Source organism: Pseudorasbora parva, chromosome 9 (assembly GCF_024679245.1).
Source record: "Pseudorasbora parva isolate DD20220531a chromosome 9, ASM2467924v1, whole genome shotgun sequence".
NCBI lineage: Eukaryota > Metazoa > Chordata > Actinopteri > Cypriniformes > Gobionidae > Pseudorasbora > Pseudorasbora parva.
Genome location: NC_090180.1, coordinates 40,072,338 through 40,093,547, shown reverse-complemented (window position 1 = coordinate 40,093,547; position 21,210 = coordinate 40,072,338). Strand labels below are relative to the sequence as shown.

Genomic DNA, 21,210 nt, shown 5'->3' with positions numbered 1-21,210 from the left:
AATTTGCATTCCTCTCTTTAGGGTAAAATTTACAGTTTTTGAGTTTTGACCACTAATGGAGATATGCAGCATCACTCCTACAGCAGATGAAAAAAATAACGCCCACATTTTATTAAAAATAAAATGCAACACTTTTTTTTAAAACTGCTAAAACCTAAACTAACCCAGCTGTAAACTGCCCACACTGGTTATTCAAGGACCATAGCTGCAGAACTGTAGTGGCGCAGCACACTCACTGACAGCAGTAATGAGACCGGTGCTTGTGTAATTGAACTGTTAATGGGGCTTCTGCTTATCGGGTGGAAAAACAGAGCCATAGACTTTATTACTGAAATATCAAGCCAAAATATGCTATACATCAACACATTGAACTGCTTCCTGGCTTATGCCATTAAATCAGACTTTGGGTGTTTGTTTTGACAGCCTGAAGGATGTCAGGCTGAAAACAGCAGTTGTTTGTGGATGAATCTGTTGGATTTAGTTTGCAGCAACTGATTTGAATTTCTCAAACTGCAAACAGGCTGTCAAAACCTGTGAGCTGCTTTCCTGTCCTTAAAAAACAAAGAGTACTGTGACTGTTCTTTGAACGGTACCAAAATGGTATACAGTGGGTTCTAGGTTTGACACCTCTTGTGTAAAAAATAAATAAAATTATCCGGCATAACATTGAGACTAATATTGTGTTGGTCTCCGTTTTTTTTTCCAGCAAATCCCAGAGAGTTGAAAAGGTTAAGATAAAGGTCAATCCGAGGGGCGTGATAAACGGTTGTCTTTCAAAAACTCCCTCTGCACTCGGAAAAACTCTGAACACATCTTCCCTTTTTAAGAATGACTTCAGTGCCGTTCTTTTCTCAGAGAAAAGCTTAACTCCAAGTCTTCCAGAGTCGCGGTCAAAGCTGATTCGAAAGGCCGCCGTTCGCCAGTTTCTGTGTTTACTTGAAGGACGCAAACGCAACTCGGCCGTCGTCATTATGGTCTCGCTCACCGACTCTATACACGATGTGATTGGCCCGGCAAGAGTTAGGCGAATACAGCTCAGAAGGGTATTGAGAGTTGCTAGATGACACTCGCAGGCAGATTAAATTTGCTGCCGCTAGGGTGCGTCTAGATTTCTAGGCTAGCCACAGCCACCAGGGGCAGTGAAAGGGTGTACATGGTCTGAACCAGCATTAATTTCTTGAGCAATCTGAGCTACAGTAGCTTGTCTGTTTGATCAGACAGCAGGAGCCAGCCTTCTCTGAATCAGCATCTCCAAAACTGCAGCTCTTGTGGGGTGTTCCCAGTCTGCAGTGTTCAGAATCCATCAAAAGTGGTCGAAAGAAGGAACAGGGGGTCATGGGCGGCCAAGGCTTATTGATGCACGTGGGGAGCGAAAGCTTGTTGCGTATGGGGCTGTATATCCGCAAACCAGTCAGGGTGCCCATACTGATCCCTGTCCAACGGCACTGTCGAAGCGCCATCAGTGGGCACGTGAGCATCAGAACTGGACCACAGAGCAATGGAAGCACTGAGGTGGTCTGGTCTGATAAGTAGTTTTCTTTTACATCACGTGGATGGCCAGGTGCGTGTGGATGCGTCGCTTACCTAGGGAACACATGGCACCAGGATGCACTATGGTAAGATGGCAAGCTGATGGAGGCAGTGTGGTGCTTTGGGCAATGTTTTGCTGGGAAACACGTACCACCTACTTAAGCATTGTTGCAGACCATGTACACCCTTAAATGATATTCCCTGATGGCTGTGGCCTCTTTCAGCAGGATAATGCACCCTGCCACAAAGCAAAAATGAGTTAGGAATGGTTTGAGGAACACTACAACGAGTTTGAGGTGTTGGCCTCCAAATTCCCCAGATCTCAATTCAATTGTGCTGAACAAACATGTCTGATCCAATTTACAGGATGTGCTGATACTGTCTTGGTGCCAAATACCACACCTTCAGGGGTGGAGTCCATGCATCGATGGGTCAGGGTTGTTTTTGCTGCAAAAGGAGCACCAACACAATATTATGGTCATAATGCTTTGCTTGATCTTTGTGTACTTGTTTTGCAGACAACCTTTTTGGACATTAGTTGCTGTCAGCTGCACCTGCTGATGATGCCCAGAAAAGCTGTCTAGATCGGAAACGCACTATAGGTTTTGATTAAAGAGGGTTTTAGGGCATTAAGTTGAGCTCTGTCAGGGAAAACAGCGGTGAGGTGCGCACGGGTCACCGACTCTGATCTTTATGGATTATTATTTTTTCTGCATCAACTGCAAATCACGTGAGATGAATGTGCAATGACAGTGTCCCGACACCGAGCAGTCTCGCGCAGTTCTCGAGGAACGGACACCCGCTCACATTCCTTCATGTAATCGAGCACTTCATCGCATTTTCACTGTGTTTTCTTTCTTTTGCTTTTTTTGGTTTATTTGATAGCAATGGCTTGGCCGTGCATCAGCAGAGTCTGTTGCTTGGCTCGCTTCTGGAACCAGTTCGATAAATCGGATTTGTCGGTTCCGCTAACGATTCAGAACTACTCGGACATCGCGGAGCAGGAGGTGCGATCTGTCACCAAACTCGTTTCCACGGAACAGGCACCGAGCGTCGACTTCGTAACGCCGGATCACGCTGCTGGAGTCCGGCGGCCACACCGGGGACGGACCGAAACGAGTTATAAACCCCGCGAGGACTACCATCCCCCGGGTGTGCCTTTCCCGAGCGTCACCCAGTATAAACAGGATTACAAACCCTGGCCCATCCCGAAGAAGGATAACTTTCCCTGGATTAGTAACGATGGGAAAGGGGGCACTTTAACAGACAGCCCGGTGAACGGTTACTCTAACGGCACGAGTCAGCCGCGCGCGGACAGACAGGAGCGGAGCGGCAGGCAGAGAGGAGATCCGATCAGCTCATACAGGTACTGATGCTGCCCTCATGGGAGCTGAGCTGTTCTTCAGCACCTCGCATTGACCGCTACAGAAACACACTTCTCAGCAGTTAGTTATGACCACGAGTAGCCTAAATAGATTTTACTGATCCACCAATTAAGGTTATGGGGTTTAAAGAAAAAAAAGGAAAAAAAAATATATATTTTAGACTAGACTCAGCGAGTAAACGCATATTACAAAGATAATAAAAAATAATACTTGTATGCATTTTATTTTATTTTAGCCAATGTAGCGAGTAAAAAAATAAAATAATCAAAGACAAAATTAATACATAATCCTATGGATTTTGTTTTCTATTTTTACTCCCAAAATAGACTACTACACACACAAAAAATGACACTAACTATTATTTTATTTATTTGTATTTTGTGAGACAGATGAATATTAATGTAGCCTAACCTAAAACAGTGGCATCTCTGATATATTAACATAAAAGTACTATAGTGAACCAACATCTATTGCCGGGGAATATATTTGCCGAATAACTTTCATTAATGTATCTGTTTCTGTCAATAATTGTGCAAAGAAAAGTGTCCTTTCTTTGAAGATAGTTTCCTGTGGCGTTGTAACGGGACTGATGTGGTTGTAGCCTAATGGTTGTGCATTGCAGTGATTTTCAGAGAGTGTGGTCACTGTCATGCATATTTCATCTGACGACTCATGAAAGACAGGAATACACTAAAATAGCCTAATTACACACAAATAAAGTAAGACTATATGATAACTGAATTAATTATGAACAGTCCTCTCTGTGTTCATCAGCCTTGGTTTCTAAAGGCGAACAGAGAGTGTGCTGTGGTGATCATATGAAACATTTACTTCAATCATCACCCAAACCTTACAGATTTTATTTCTCTGAATAATGTCTAGATAGGAATGTATAGGCCTACGGATCGTGATAATCTCTTTCATGCAGGTTATGCTGAAATAAATATGCAGTGTCTGTGGAAAAAAAAAAGTTACTTTTAAAAGTAATGAATTACAATATTGCATAAGTTACCCTCTAAAAAGTAGGCTAACTAATTGCGTTACAGAGTAGCCTATGTAATTTATGTTAGGTTACGTAACTCATCTGGGCTGGGCTGGCTTGTTTTTAATAACAAAAGTTATATTTTTGGCAAATGCAAAGGCTCTCACCAAAATTGAAATTAATAAACCTCAGGCTGGAGGAAATGCAAATTCACGCCAATAGAGGGTGCAACTCAAACAAACCTTTATGCTGTGCAGCCATTCTGGATCACAGAATAGAATTATGGAGAAGAAAATTCAACACACTGAAAGCCAAAGAATACTATATTTTTGTTATTAGAAGATTCCGCGGTGCGTGTAGGCCTACAACAGCTCATGTGCGAGTGACTTGAGCGCTTGAAAACAAAATCCACTAGATAGTGCGCACGCGCCGAACGCATTGCGAGATGGAGGGTGGCAAATTACCTGGGGGTATTCCAGAAAGCAAGGTTAACTTACCATTACATATACATTGAACTCTCGCTCGATTAACCCAAACCTTGTTTACTCTAGGTATGCTGGTTCCAAAAACGAGATGTATGTTCCCGGTTAACACAAGACCTCAACAAAGCGACGAATCAATGATTCACCATGGAAACAGACGCTTAGAAAAAGCGCGCCTTTCTTCTTCTTTTGTTAATGGCGATTTACATAACCTACTTAATGCACATCACCACTTATTTGGTGGTTGTGCAATTATTTTTTTCAATCTTTTTGTTTAATAACTAATCTTTACACACTGATAATTAGGTAATTAAATTAGATAATTAAACAAACATCAAATTGTTTGTTTGATGCTAATTAAATGCAAAACTATTATGAAAATGTGGCAATAAAATAAATGATAAAAATATTTAGATTGAATTAACATTTAAACATTACCTTGTTATGATAGTGCTTTAGAATTAATTTATAATATTGTATATAATACAACTATAACCACAAATGTAGTAGCTCTTGAAGTCCTCATGATATCAAAATTGATCTTATTTACTTTGTTAGCACATATTACAGGTCTTAGGGTGAACAATTAATCCTAACCCTGGAACATGTTAACCCTAAAGTTACCTCCGTTTTTGGAACTAAAAGTTGAGGTTATCCGCTAACTTACTCTTAACATTACTCAGGTATGTCACATAACCTGCTTTTTGGAATTTCCCCCTGGGCCTTTTACTTCAATAATAAAAATAAAACAAAAAAATGAAACGAAAATGTGATGTTTATCTTAAGTCATTTTTGCTTATTAGTATGGTTGACGTGGATCATCGAAGGGCAGCAAAGACATTGCTAAATAAACTGATATTATCACATTTAATTATTGTAGGTTTGCTTCATTTTCTAGTTTGCATTTGACCATTTTTAATAATTCTGAGAAACACTGAATCTTTTTTGTGCAAGTGAGAAAAGCATATGAGATAAAAGTATACATTCTAGAGCTACAATAACTGTCATTTACACAGCGCACACACAACGCCTCTGCACTTACACCCCATTTCTCAACATGAGGACAGAAGAGCGTGGGGGGAGTTGCGTTACTTATTTGAAAAGATAACATGGATATTTTATTGTAAATGTAAAAGTAATGTTACTTTACTAGTTACTTTTAAAATGTAACCTTGCGTTACTTGTAATGCGTTATCCCAACACTGACGGTGGGCACCGGTTGCTCTTATTTTGCAGCAGCATGACTTAACTCAGCCAGACATCCGCAGCTTCTCAGGGCACCCTCTCTCTTTTTGCCTGTCTGTCTTTCTCTGTCTCTGTCTGATACATTTTATCTTTCTCTGGAATCAGACAGGAGTACCAGCCTTGGTCTGGAGCCCGGCCACAAAAGCCCTCCCACAAAAGGCCCACGTACTTGGGTACAGGTGCTGGCGATCCCCCGCCGGAGACCAGCTATCAGGCCGCCTTCAGCACGGACACACACAGACACACGGACGGCTTACAGGAGACCAGCACTCACGGTCTGTCAGAGAGAGCACACGCACACAGGACAGAGCTCAGCATGAAACCAGAGGTGAGTGTGACGACAGATCAGAGGAGCTGACAGAGCGCTGACATTACAGAAAGATCAACAATGTGCAAACTTTCAAACCATGCTCAACAGAATGAGAATTAACTGGATGCTTTAATATAAGCACAGGTCAAGTTTAGACTGTAAAAAAAATAAAAATAATCTAAATTAAAAGAAAGTGCTTTCATATTTTATACACACACACACACACACACACGTTTTTGTGACATATCAGGACACAAATGTGTATAATGACATGGGTATGACATGGGTATTACAAAGAGAGGGTGATATGTCCCCACTTTTCAAAATGCTTATAAATCATACAGAATGAGTTTTTTTGAAAAAGTAAAAAAAACACATTTATTCAGCAAACATAAATCATAAGTCAGGGCTGTAACCAGTAACCACCATAGACATTGAGGGGGGACAAGTCCCCAGAATAAAAAGAAATGGCCAAAGTGCCCCCAGAATGAGTGAGATGGCCAATCAAATCAAAGAAGGCGGGGCTTACTGTTAGTGCAAAGTAACATTTGAACATTTGCAAAGACATTAATGAAATGTCACTATTTTGAATTGAAAATGACATTATTGATGTAAATCATAATTGAATTTGATATGACAAGAAACATTTGCATTTTTACATATTAAGCAGGCAAAATAAGAGTGAATGTGTGCATATTTAAAATATATTATTTGCCAATTGTAGTTTACTACAATATAACTCAAACTTTTACTGTTCTTATTTGTTTTTCTTTATTCCTTTAAAGCTACACTGTGTGATATTTTCCCCCATCTAGCGTTGAAAAGTTATATGACCATCCAGTGAACATAAGTTTCTGTTCCTCTCCATTCTGATTTCGTTTCAACTCTTATGGTGGCCGACTTAGTCCAAGATTAACATGGCAATCCCCCTCTTCACATTTGACACGGTGCCATCGAGTGTTAAAACGCGAAAGGCGAAGCTTGAATTTACGGGTATGTCCCTCTTTGGCTAATGTACTATCAAGATGGAGGGGCAACATGGCGACCAGCATTCGAACTCCTTACTCGTATGTATTTTCAATGGCATATTATAAACTTATGAGAATACTTTATTACTTGAAAGAAGTAAATATAAATTAATGAGCACATATTTTTGAAAGAACTAAGTGTTTTTAGCTAAGAATAAACGAAAAAAGTTACACAGTGTAGCTTTAAAGGCCAGCTGAAACACGCCGCATTATGTGTTGACAAAATTTCCCCTGAAACGGCTCCAGCTTTTAGCAGCTCCTCTCCTTTTTTGAAACAGCCAATAGCGTTTCATTAATATACAGTTTGACTAGAGCCTTTCTATTTGGTAAAGCCAGTTTCCTCTAACCGTTTATCATAATCTCCTCCATATCGCTTTGAAATGCAGCATTCTGTGCAGAATTCAAATGGGTCCGATATGTTTGTTTTCTGCGCCGACTTGCGCATATGATCTGATATTGAATGCTTATATCTCCTACATGCAAATTTTATCATAGTTTTGGAGCATACCTAGCCTGACAAGCCAGACCAGATGTTTGGTCTAAAAACTTACCATTGAAGGGCTCAATCCGAGGGGCAGGATAAACGGTTGTCTTTCAAACTCCCTCTGCACGCGATAGGATAGCGATACAACCAACCAGAGCAACGAAGGTGAAACGGAGCTCGTTGACAGATTAAACTTTCGATGTATCCAGTCGGCAAAACTCAGAACACATCTTCCCTTCTTAAGAATGACTTCAGTGCCGCTCTTTGTTCTTTTCTCAGAGAAAAGCTTAACTCCAAGTCTTCCAGAGTCGCGGTCAAAGCTGATTCGAAGGGCCGCTGTTCGCCAGCTTCTGTGTTTACTAGAAGCATGCAAGCGCAACTCTGCCGTCATTATGTTAACCCCCGCCTACCGACTCTATACACGATGTGATTGGCCTGACCAGAGTTTGTTTTTTTACAGCTCAGAAGTATATTGAGAAGGCTAACACAGTCATACTAAAAGCTAAAAAACTTCATTTAGATTTCAGTGGGCCTTTAAATCCCTTTAAATCCTTTAATAATTTAGTTCCCTTAAACCAATAAGACCAATAACCCCCTATATCTAAGACATGGTTATGTCCTTGTCACAAGTGACAGTATAGAATCTTAAATAGTAGCCATCAAAAAATGTTTTTTAGAAATGTTGCTTTGAACTTTCTATTTATTAAAGAATCCTAAAGGGGAAAAACAGCACAAGTGTTTTCAACAATGATAATAAGAAACTGAGCAGCAAATGAGCATATTAGAATGATTTCTGAAGGATCATGTGACACTGAAGACTGAAGTAATGATGCTGAAAATCCAGCTTTCCATCACAGGAATAAATTACATGAAAACCTACAGGACAAAAATATGAGATGGTTTTAGCAGAAATATGCACATTTTACAGTTGTGAAAGCATTTGCATGAATTATTCATGTTTTAACTTGCCATTTATTGATGTAATTAGTTACTGTAACATTTTGATAAGTCAAAAAGACTCTCCATGGTAATCAGAGTTTAAATTGTATATAACCCAGAAAGATGCAAGCAGAGATATTGATTTGCCTAACCGTTTGGGTTCATCTGTGAAATCAAGCCTAACATGCAATTAAATGACATTGGTTATTAAACACTGATCCCTTTCTGGGGCGTTGTTTTAGGTCACAGTCTTAGGGGCTGATGAGCTGGTAAAGTCGTACTCTCTGTATCGACTAGCGCTGATGGTTTGGGGTTATGTAATCAGTGACCCGCTCCAGTGTCCCGTTATGTGAATCTAGTCTGAGCGCTACCTGTCAATAGTAATCCAAACTCGCTGTGAAACTGCTGAAGCCTTAGCACATCCGTCAGTAGTGCAGAGGTCTTTAACCCTGCTCACTGTCCAGTAAAGTATGCACTAATTATGGTTCATTTAGTCCTAATTACTCTCTGGGTAACCCACGCATGCTGTCATACCTCATACATCACCAGTGAGGAAAGAAACACAATGCCAGGAGTATGAGGCAGATCTACGAGAGTTTGTGGTGTGTGAAGCATTTGTGCTCCTGGTTTAAATGACTCTGTTATTGAGTTGTAACTTTTCCCTTCATAACCTCTGCACTGCTCCATTTGTCAAGTTGTCATATATGATCCACTTAATCTGATGTATTTTATGATGGCTGCACAGGTCTGATATCCTTCTATGATTGTAGTTGGCTCTTCATGAGAGATTTTAACATACCGTATACGACTGCAAAACCCCTGATAACGTTGAACATAAAAGCATACTAGTATGAAGTGGAGAAGTAGATATGTGCTTGCTTTCAAATCATATCAGAGGGCATTTATATTTCCGTGAGGCTGATATGCCTACATTTTGTGGGTTATGTGCCTGTGTAATCGTACTAATAGAGTCCAGTACACTGGAGACTTCCATGACTGAGCCAGCTGGCATTATTTGAGCCGTCCCAAGGGTTTAACTTGCACACAGCTCGTCCTGCCCTCCTACTCTCCCTCCAGATGATGCATCTGATTTAATTGTAAAAGGCAGATTGACCGTTCCCTAATTTGAGAGACAAAACCGGATGATCATTGTTAATTCTTTGAGGGATAGTTCACCCAAAAATGAAAATGTGATGTTTATCTGCTTACCCCCAGTGTATCCGACATGTATGTGTCTTTGTTTCTTCAGTAAAACACAAATGAAGATTTTTAACTCCAACTGTTGCTGTGTGCCAGTCATATAATGCATGTGAATGGGTAACAATTCTATGAGAGCAAAAAAAACATGCTTAGACAACATGCACAAAGAGCCCTGTGGCTCATGATGACACATTGATATCTTAAGACACAAAACGTTCAGTTTGTGTGAGAAATCAAATCGTATTTTTTTATTTTTGCTCTCATAGAATTGTTACCCATTCACATGCATGACTGGCACACCGCAACGGTTGCAGTGGGAGTTAAAAATCTTCATTTGTGTTCAACTGAAGAAACAAAGACACTGACATATTGGATGCCATGGGGGATAGCAGATAAACATCACATTTTCATTTTTGGGTGAACTATCCCTTTAAGTGGTAATTCTGTGAGACCATCAGTTGGAAGCTTATTTCTGCCCCAGAATAAAAAATAAATAAAGGTAATTTAGACTTTTTATCTCTCCATTCAGATTTTTTTATTGCAATTGTGTGTTTCTATCTTAGCTCTGAGAAAAAAGTCAGTCAATTCTTAGAATTGTAAGATATCAAGTAGAAATTGTAAGTTATAAAGTCAAAATGAATGTAACAATTGCGAGAAAAAAGGACGTGACTGTGAGATGAATGTTCATGTTTTTCAGAGGCAGCTTATGCTAGCCGAACTCAGCCCCGCCCACAAAATGTTTAGGTCGGGCAGTTCGGTCTGGCATCGCTCCATAGAGGAGTAATTATTCCCGAACAGAAACTGTTCAGACCAATGAAATCATCAGGGCGGGCTTTATACGATGATGGACAGATGATCAACAGTAACGTAATCATGCACGTCATCAAAGGGGCTTGGATTATATTTTTTCGAATCCTGAACGGAGAGCTTGTTTGTATATGCATTTACCTTCACAATTTCTCTCAGAAATGATGATCATGTTGGGTAAGTACTCTGTGTATCATTAAATTATTTTATTTTTTTACAACACCGGCAAAGATCGCATATTCCAGTCTGATTCCAGCGCGCGTGACAGGGTTGCCAAGTTTTTACAACAAAACCCGCCAACTACTAGCCCTAAACAATAGCTTCTCGGGGGGTTCTCCGGGGGAAAAATGGCATTTGGGGGGTAAAATGTGTGTTATTTTGGCAAGGTTGCCTGCTAAAATTCGCACTAATGGGTCTATGTGACTATATCACATAGTCGCTTCACAGTAGCGTACCGTGGGGTTTCAGTCAGGGCCTTCACTAACGATCAACACGCCCCACGCCATAACAACACACACACACACACACACACACACACACACACACACACACGTTTGTTTTTGTGACATATGGGGACATTCCATAGGCGCAATGGTTTTTATACCGTACAAACCGTATTTTCTATCCCCCTACACTGCCACTGCCCCTAAACCTACCCATCACATGAAACATTCTGCATTTTTACTTTCTAAAAAAAACCTCATCCTGTATGATTTATAAGCATTTTGAAAAGTGACATGGCCAATGTCCTCATATTTCACCCTCTCCTGTGTGTCATAATACACACACACACACAAAATACAATAATGCACTGTGCGCAATACTACTACGAACTTTGCTTTCATAGTGTACACGCGAGACAAAAAGGCAATTTGACTATTTATTGATGATACTGCACTCACGTGTCACCGTGTAGGCAAATGGTGAAAAGAATCAAAATCAGCTGGCACAAATACTCTTAAACAAACAAAAATACGGACCAACAGAACATCCAAAGAAACAGAAAAAACACTGCTTGTTAGCTAACATTACCGGCTTGACATCAGGATCGATCATTCGCACGCAGCCTGTCATCCGCGGCGGCCATAGTTTATTTCACACAGAATTCTCACAACCCGCGAAAAGTTCAGACGGCTGATGACATCAGCAGGGGGTAGCACACCGACACATCGCTGGGCCTCTGGGCCGTTCTATCACTACACATCAAATTTTGATTGGCTAATGACCCACGTCAGTCAAAGCTATGGTCCAATGGAAAATAGCAGCTTCAATGGAAGGCAAGCTATTCTACTAGTGCTGGTCCTCGGGGCTGTGATGCGTTTAGATGATGACATATGGAAAATACACCAAAAATAAATACATTCTTTCTGGAAATATAATCGTAACTATATATATATATATATATATATATATATATATATATATATATATATATATATATATATATATATATATATATATATATATATATATATATATATATATATATATATAATGATTTTGACAGGGCCAGCAGAGAAGGCCCTGCTGGCCCTGACGGCCCACCACTGTCGCTTCATCCCGCGGATATAGAAATCAACCTGCGGAGAAAAAAAAACGTGGACTTGGCAACACAGTTGAGCTCGGTTGACATTTGACAATGCGTCGCTTCGTTGCTCTGATTGGTTGTAGCTCTATCCAATTGAGGTCTTTCCTATTTAGGTTGAAACGCCTCATAATCACAGCTCAATGGAGCAGTATCAGACTCATATTCTGACTAGAATTGAATATGACCACGTCAGGCTAAGCTTATGCGATACCGTTTTCAACTAAAGATGTAAAACTTTTTACCGTTATCGTCTCTCTCTGTGTAAACTACAAAAAAACAAATTTGTGGAGACTACATGGGCATGTTTACTCTATAGCTTTACTTTATAGACGTGTAGTGTTTTTTTAAGTGGCATTGCCATCTACTGGCCTGGCAGCAGAATAGTGTTTTTAATTGTTTTCATGGATCTTTGACAACGGGATAGTTTCGACAACTAAAAACTTTTCGGGTTTTAGTACATTGTTCGTTGTCATGTAAACATACCTTCATTTTTATTTCAAGCTTCATGAAACCAAGGAAATCATAAATAATCATATTCTGTTTGCTAATGAAAATTCAACACTCTTCATTGAATTTGTATTGTTGCCTTGTCATTTCTTTCTTGTAACAAAAAACAGAATGATGTATAAAAGCTGATATGTGACAAGGTGTACAGCAAACAAGCTAAACCAGCAAAACCCAGAACTAAGTTTTTATAAGCTGTCGACCCAAAAAAGGAAACAAAAGTAGATACAGACAATGAGACGTGAAGTTTCAGCGGGAAGAATGGGTACATTTTGGGATCCTGACACTCAGTATGAGAGTATAATATTTTGTCAAATACCGGTATACAAATTTCATTTTTATATATTTCCTGTCACTGACTGCGTTCCCCTCTAGTGGGCGTAGTTCTCAGTGTAATATAACATGTTGCGCTCTGTCTCAATTGTGTGCTTAAACGCTCGTTTTTTGAATCATGGTTTCTGGGTGTTTTAGCTTGTTTTCTGTACACCTGGTCACATATCAGATTTTAGACATTGTGTTGTTGTTTTTTAATAATTCAGAAATTAATTATTCACCCGGTGGGCGTGGTTTCCAAGTGATGCATGTTGCTCTGTCTCTAGGCCATAGACTGTAAAAAAAAAATGGACGTAGTGTCCAAAGTGAGCCTGAAAACAAACTTTTGAATAATTCAGCATAACACAGATTTTTAAATTGTTTTAGGGCATATAGTTATGATAATGTTGTCATCTGTATGCGAAAAAAGTGAAGGGAAAACATTATCTGTTTTTTAGTACATCACTGTCATGTTATCATGGATAAAACAAGCTTCCATAGTTTATTACAAGCTCCATGAAACCAAGAAAATGTAATCATATTTTCTATTGAAAATGATTTATACCATTATAAAGCACATTTAGTCATTTTGCTGATGAGATGTTTGCATGACAATGTTTTCAACTAAAAATTGAAAACTTTGTATGCATTTTGGCCGTTTAACATGACAACGGTGTTTTGGGGGCTATGTTGAATGGTTTCAAAGTGCTCTTTTTTGAAAACTACCATTATTGTATCTGTTTTCACAAATGTGCATTTTTGTAGTTCACACAGTGACATCATGCGCATGCATATTACATGTTCAGTCTATAGGCGTGTGGTTTTTCTTTACCAAGTAACATCACCATCTACTGGCCTGGAATGAATAATACAGCAGTTTTTTTTTATCTTTTTTCGTGAATCTGTGTGAATGGGATCGTTTTCTGTTTTTAGTACATCATTGCCATGAAAATGTACCCTAAATGAGGTCATGGATCACTCTGCTGATAGACTGTTGAGCTGGATCAGCCGTGTTAGATAAAACGATTCAAAATGTGCAGGGTTCAGGAGTAACACTGTCATAGAGATCAAACATGCACAGGTTTCACAAGGAATAAATCCCAGGGTTTCATAAGTTGAAATGTAACCTTAAATGACAGTTTAAACAGATTATATAAGCTGTTGAGTTGACATTGGTCCCATACGTCAGCACTCTGTCCCTGAAGGTCAGCAGCCTGTCATATGACAGACAGAGATCAAAGACATGTTCAAAATGGAATATTACGGTATACTGCAAACTATATATTAAAATAATTAGATTTTATTTCTGTGATGGCAAAGCTGGATTTTCAGCATCATTACTCCAGTCTTCAGTGTCACGATTCTTCAGAAATCATTCTAATATGATGTTTTGCTGCTAATTAAACTTTTATTATTGTTGATGCTGAAAATAGTTGTACTGGTTCATATTTTTGTTGAAACAGTGATCTTTTTTCTCTCTTTTTTTAAGGATTATTTGAATATAGTAAAAAAAAAAAAAAAAAAAAAAAAAAAAAAGCTGTCAGTTGAAACATTTTAATTTATGAAGGTCACTTGTGATCAGTTTCATGTGTTTTCTGAATAAAGTTTTATTTTTTATTTTAAAAAAAAATCTTACTGCCCCCTAACCTTTGAACTGTAATTGTCTTTCAAAACAAGTAATACCCTAGCCTGACAAGCCACATCAAGATGTTTGGTCTGGAAACTCACCATTGACAGGGGTCAATCCGAGGGGCGGGATAAACGGTTGTCTTTCAAACTCCCTCTGCACGCAATAGGATAGCGCTACACAACCAACCAGAGCAACGAAGGTGAAACAGCTTGTTGATAGATTAAACATTCGCTGTATCCGGTCAGCAAAACTCCGAACACACCTTCCCTTTTTAAGAATGACTTCAGTGCCGTTCTGTTCTTTTCTCAGAGAAAAGCTTAACTCCAAGTCTTCCAGAGTCACGGTCAAAGCTGATTCGAAAGACTGCCGTTCGCCAGTTTCTGTGTTTAGAAGCATGCAAACGCAACTCGGCCGTCATCATTATGGCCCCGCCCACCGACTCTATACACGATGTGATTGGCCCGGCAAGAGTTAGGCGAATACAGCTCAGAAGGGTATTGAGAGTTGCTATACGACACTCGCGGGCAGATTAGATTTGCTGCCGCTAGGGTGCGTCTAGATTTCTAGGCTAGCAACCCTCTTGTCATTCGGGAAATAAGTATTTTACGTTTATAGTCTTGGCAGGCTTACAGACCATCCCCGGCGCCTTTGGCTTTTGGCTTGCTCAGTTGGGGACACTTCAGTTTCAGCTATATTACTGATCTGCCCGCATTGACACTACATGACAATTGAAATGAGCTGGATGACATCACCGTTTTCACCAGAGCAGCTGTACATCCAAATCAAATTCTGTTCCATTATTTTCCTGTTAACACTGTGACGCTGCTTTGAAATGATCAGTATTGTAAAACGCACTATATAAATAAAGGTGACTTGACTTAAAGCATACAGAGCTTTATTTACAATAATTGAATGCAGCATTATTAATTCATAAAGCATTTCCAGCATTATTAGGGAGTATGCCATTCTGAAGACCTGAGTTAACAGTGTCTGCTGCTTTTAGCGAGTCTGTGTGGCTGAGGGTTTCGAGTTCTTATTCTAGAAACACTAAACAGTGTGAGTGTGTGAAAAAGATTTAGTAGATGATAAATCTAATTTTCACCCCACTGCTTGGCTTCTCATATAGCAAACACTTCTTAGATATATCCTCTAGCCAGAGAGAGAGAGAGAGAGAGAGAGACTATAGAGAGAATAGTGCATGCATTTTGGGCTAATATGTCCCACAACACCTTGTGCCGCAGAGGAGGGGAGTATTCCATGACCTGATGGTTCTTTTTCAACTTCTTACATTTTAGATGAACATTGTTAATGTCAATGCAGCCTTGGCCTCAGGGGAGTTACTTATCAAAGCAGCTAATTAAAATATAGCAATAAAGCAGGTGAGTTATATATATGATGTATATTTCAATGTTATGACGAACATTGTACATATACACATATATACATATATATACATGTACATATATGTGATGAACATATAATTCCTTTCTCCAGTGACGTTCTGAGCATTTCTAAGGATGCTGTTGTTAGAAGGCAGTTGTCTGACTTTGAGATGGCGAATGGGAACATGGTTTGTGGCACATTAGCAACACATTATTAGCTGTTTGATAACGTAGTCAAGCAAAAGGATAAGGATAATTAATCTCGGTGTGTCCATTGTTATAGAGAGCGATACATAAAGCCAGAGGTGGACAGTAACTAAGTACATTTACTTGAGAACACTTTTTGAGTATCTTATGACTTTAACTTCACTACATTTGAAAGACAAATATCGTACGTTTTACTCCACTGCATTTCTATCAAGGTCCTCAACGTCAAAAGCCATTTCTGTAGCAGCTTTTAAAGTCAGTGGATGATTTTTTTTTTTCTTCTTTAAATGGTGTTCGGGTTTTTGCAGAAAGCCTTTCAGGAATCACTCTTGTAGGGTCACGAGAAGTTCAATGATTTTCCAGCATTTCTTGAACATTTATAATTTATTGCAAAGTGGAAGACGGGTGGCAAAATGTTCATTTTGGCGAGTAATCACATAAACAAAGTTGATTATGTCTTAAGTGAACATAAAGAGTTGGGAGAATATCAGATGTGTATCAGTGTATAGGATCCGTGCATTAGGCCTTAAAGCGACAGCAGCTTTTGAATTAGTGGATGAAGCATCACTGGCTGGCTTAAACCATGATGGCATAGTGGGCATTTATACAACGATTATAAATGAGTGATAATAAATTGAAATAAATGTAGTAAAAATGCACATTTACTTTTGATACTTTAGTACTTTTGATACTTACGGTCTGTTTTTATAACTTTTACTTGTAACGGAGTAATATTTCACCAATAGTACTGTTAATTTTACTTAAGTAATGAAGTTGTGTACTTTGTCTACCTCTACATAAAACGTATTACCATTCTGATAAATTGATTTGTTTATGAGCCTGTATAATTCATTCTTCCACTTCTTATGAATCCGTTTCTGATTTCAAACATATATGGCTGAATTAAACCAGTATCTCCACTTGCCATTGGGCAGCAGTTACTAAAGCTGAACCAATGGATCTCTCAGCTGGTTTGAGTAAGGGAGGCGGGGCTAATCTGCATATTCATGATCCACATATACTAAATGAAACAAGGGTGTAATTACTGTATCTATTTTAAGGCATAAAGAATTTTTCCCACAGGTCAAAAAGAAAACAAAACGTTCACATTTGTAATTCTGGTGACCAAAGATGAGTTTTACATCTTTACATGATCGTCCGTGACGTCACCTGTAGGTTTCTGGCTTTAAGACTTAATTGATTTAAACAGATGAGTTTCAATCAAGTGAATTCAAGCTGTATTCTGCTGCATATCTGGGCATTTTAACATGGGGGAGATACAGATTTGACTCCCTTTTGGAGCCAGTCGATGAATTGCAGTTTAAGTGACTTCCGTGTTGGCTTTAAGAAAGACTGTGGGAGGTTGCTGCTTTGTTTTAAGGGGTAACATTATTGACTACAGGGGGACTTTAAGATTTTATTTTATTTTAACAGATTTTGACAAAAGTCAATGATTTTAATAAAAATGTTTTTATGTGTGACAGGAGCCGAAGACTAAACTGTCACCAAATCCATCTGCTGTCTTTCAAAGCAAATCCAGGATCTTCAACATATGATCCATCAAGCTCCCCACATCCACATCTGATTCAGCCTTTCACTAAGAGAAGACCAATCTGAAATAAAAGGAATGTCTAAGAGAGACACCTGAATGTTAGGAAACTGAAGTTATTCTGAGAGACTAGGATAATCAGAGGAAGAAAAAGTCCTGAGGATGAATAGAGACTGTTTCAACGCAAGAGCAAACTCAGTAAAACAGGATTCTCTAAATCATTCCACTAAGGAAATTACAGAACCAGAGGAATTTTGCTGGAAATTTACACAATGTAAAATCTATGCAAGAGAATGTATGCTTCAAATGTCAACCATCTATTGGAAGGATATGTTTGTAAAGACACATCATGTTTTAGAGAAAGAGAGATAAAGTGTGTGTGACTGGCCTCAAATTCTGCTGAGCTCACCCCCGTCCCTGCTGAATGAATATCTGCATGTTTCGTAAAAGTTTTATGAATCAATTGAATGTGCACATTTAGAAATGTTTTAAAAGAACAGTGTAATCTGGAAACTGTGTGTGTGCGTGTGTATCCTGTACAAGCTTTGTTAACAGCATTATTTTGTATATAGTGATGATGTTGGATCTGTTAATGTCTGCCTGAGGACGCCTGGTACTTTCTTGCTCCAGACTCTCTAGCCCTTTATGAAACCCACCTTAAGATTACCTTTCACTAATTTCTGGGCTGTCCATGTTTTTTTTTTTTGTAAATTTGTTTTAGAGATAAAATGGGAAAATAAGGCAAAACAGTTTAAATAAAAATGACATTCTTAACATTTGCTTCCATATTATTTGGCACATCTTACAAATATTTATGGTTTAAAAACACCTCAAAATTTTTTGCAAATTAACAAAAATAGTGATGACTACAATAATTATACTGGGTTTCTACACCTTTTGATCAATGAAAAAAGTTGATTTAGAATAGATTATTAAAGACTTCAGAATCATATTATAGAACTTTTCTGTATGAAGAGCAATTCAGCAAATGAAAAGAGTAAATATGACTTTACAAGAGACATTTCCAATTTAGAAATTGCATTGATGAATGGCAATTTAGAACCAATTAAATATTTAAGTCCTGAGCAAAAGTATTTACAAGACATTTTCATGTCTACTGTAGACTTAAACTCTAAAACAGCACAAAAAACAGTAACACTTTAGTTTTGGGTCCAATTTTCACTACTGTTGTTAGTTAGCATGCATATTACTAGGGATATTAGTTTTTTATAAGAACATATAATAATGCCTTATTATGCATGACCATGTTCTACATTCCTTAATTCTAACCCAATACCAAATCTTAACCTAACCACAAACTTTTTCACAATTCGATTAAATTTCTAATCACAAGCTTGCAATTCGATATTGATTATTGTGTGGATATATATCAGACAGTACATGGCATATTTTCTTGAGAGAAAAAAAACCGCATTGATATTGAAGAACATTGAAAATTATTAGAACAGCTAATGTAACGTGGGGCATATATTTATCAAAATGCTCCTCTCTAGAGTTCATTCTTCTAGCTGACTAAGAAGGTTACGGAAAATGAATACGGTTTTTCTGAGGTAAATGTCTCACCACGGTTGAAACTGATTATTACACTAAAGCGATTACTTGAGACTAGATACTGATTTTGATGTAACTGATTAAAAGCGCAGATCAGTTCTCGCGCGCTCTGTGCAAATTTTGTAGTAAAATGGACATATTTCAAAATTTGAGACTTTGTTTCATATCAAAAGTAACAATGCACAAAGATTCTTGCGATTTATTGGAAGGGAGGGGCTCTAAAAAGTTCAGTTCATTCATCAACTGAGAACAGGATAGAGTAAGACTAATCGATTCTCGGGATTTAAGAATCGATATCAGCTCAAAAAAATAAGAATGATTAAAAAAGAAAAATCTATTTTTTATTTTTATACCCACCCCTTGATACACATAAATTAGGAGTTTGAGGCAAAAGTATTTTTTAATAGTGAGGATTAGATCTTTAACTAAGTGTGACAAAAGTGCGATTTTTACATTTTTCTGAAGAAAACTTGAAAAAGTGGGTAAATATGCTTACACACACATCTCTCCAAAGTTCATCCTGTTACTGTTTTGCTGTGACATTTAATTTGTACTGGTAGTTGGAAAAAGAATAAAACAAATAAGAACAAATGAATCCATCTTATTTTTTAATACAAGAATAGTCATTTTCCGATGCACTATGTAAAGGAAAAACATCCAGGAGTTCGGTTAGACAAGTAAAGACTGACTTTAACACTGAATAAACACAGAAATACATTCGGTCCCATCGACACAAAAACACCAAAAAATGTCTTGATGTATTTTAAACAAGCACGCACACACACACACACACACACACACACACACACACACACACACACACACACACACACACACACACACACACACACACACACACACACACACACACACACACACGCTAGTTGTATGATAAAACAAAACACTTCACCAAACCAGAGGACACAACCGTGTTTGTTTTAGCAAATACACAAATGCCTCCTGTCTATTTGGACATTTTCCTCAATGCCCCCCAAATGACAGAAACAACACAAAAAAATAAGTTCAATCCTTCATAAATCCTAGTTTTATGAAAATGATTCATATGAAAACAACATGATTAAGACATTCTTTGCCCTAGTGTGAAGCTAGTAGAGGTGTGAAAAAAAGAAAAATGAATGGGGATGATTTCACAAGCTGCACAAAAAACATGAATTACCTTCTCCAGATATATCCTGCTCAACATGCATTGTTCAATGGCTCATTTAATGTCTGTATTTTGTAGTTAAAGAAATAATCAAAACGTAAAATTCTGTCATTATTTACTCATGTAGCTACGGATTTGGAACAACATGAGGATGAATAAATCATTTCAGAAAAAATGGGTGAACTATTCCTTTAAGACTAATATAAGGTAAAAAATGATGTGTCAATGGCAGAGAAGGGTCATGTGATCATGAGTTTCATTTGCTGAGATTGAGGGTCTCAATAAAAGTAGAATAATGGAAAAGCAGTTAATAGATCTGCTGTCTATTGTACCTGCTCATTTGTAAAGAGACAACACTGTACTGTAGTTATTGAACTGACGGTTACATTAATTTATTGGACCGTAGTTCATTAAATATCACAGAATTCATGAAGGAAGCATGAAAAACTAATAAATAGTGATATAGCCATACGAGACAAATGCTGTTCAGCCAGCGTGTCAAGATTACGTTACTATCCATTTGGTGGATACGTTACTTTCCCTTGAGCTCAGTACCCTCGTATTTAACGCTGGCTGACTTCCATTAGGACACGGCAAGTCAGAGGACATTTGCGCCTGTGATTGGTCAGCCCTTGCACATTCTCACTCTTTAGACAACGTGAGGGGAAGGAGTAAGTGTGTGACAGTCCACCTTTCGGTCTGTGGTCAGATGCCAAGGTTGGAAGTCAGTCAGCGTGGCTTTCATCCTTCACCATGATGCCCATGTACCTATCAGACAGGTTTAAAAAAAAAAAAAAAAAAAATTATTAGATTAAGCTGCAATAAAATTTCCTCATGTTTTCAGCTTGTTCAAGACAGTGGGAACACTGATTATAGATGCTGGTGATAGTTGAGAAAAAAAGAAAATAC

At 38.3% G+C, this 21,210-nt stretch overlaps 2 protein-coding genes across 4 annotated transcripts in view; one reads left to right on the top strand and one right to left on the bottom strand.

Annotated features, from left to right (window-relative positions):
* Nucleotides 1-1,949: 1,949 nt before the first annotated feature.
* On the top strand, nt 1,950-18,338 carry map6d1 (MAP6 domain containing 1). Its single transcript, XM_067452639.1, has 3 exons — nt 1,950-2,896; nt 5,730-5,952; nt 17,500-18,338. The coding sequence occupies exons 1-3, from the start codon at nt 2,418-2,420 to the stop codon at nt 17,569-17,571; spliced, it is 774 nt and encodes a 257-aa protein (XP_067308740.1). The 5' UTR covers nt 1,950-2,417; the 3' UTR covers nt 17,572-18,338.
* Nucleotides 18,339-20,015: 1,677 nt separating this feature from the next.
* Nucleotides 20,016-21,210, bottom strand: part of yeats2 (YEATS domain containing 2) — a 41,988-nt gene continuing 40,793 nt past the window's right edge. For all 3 annotated transcript variants that reach the window (XM_067452632.1, XM_067452634.1, XM_067452633.1), the window contains exon 31: nt 20,016-21,069. In XM_067452632.1, coding sequence (XP_067308733.1) covers nt 21,027-21,069 — 43 coding nt within the window. In that variant the 3' untranslated portion in view covers nt 20,016-21,026. The remainder of the gene's footprint in view (nt 21,070-21,210) is intronic.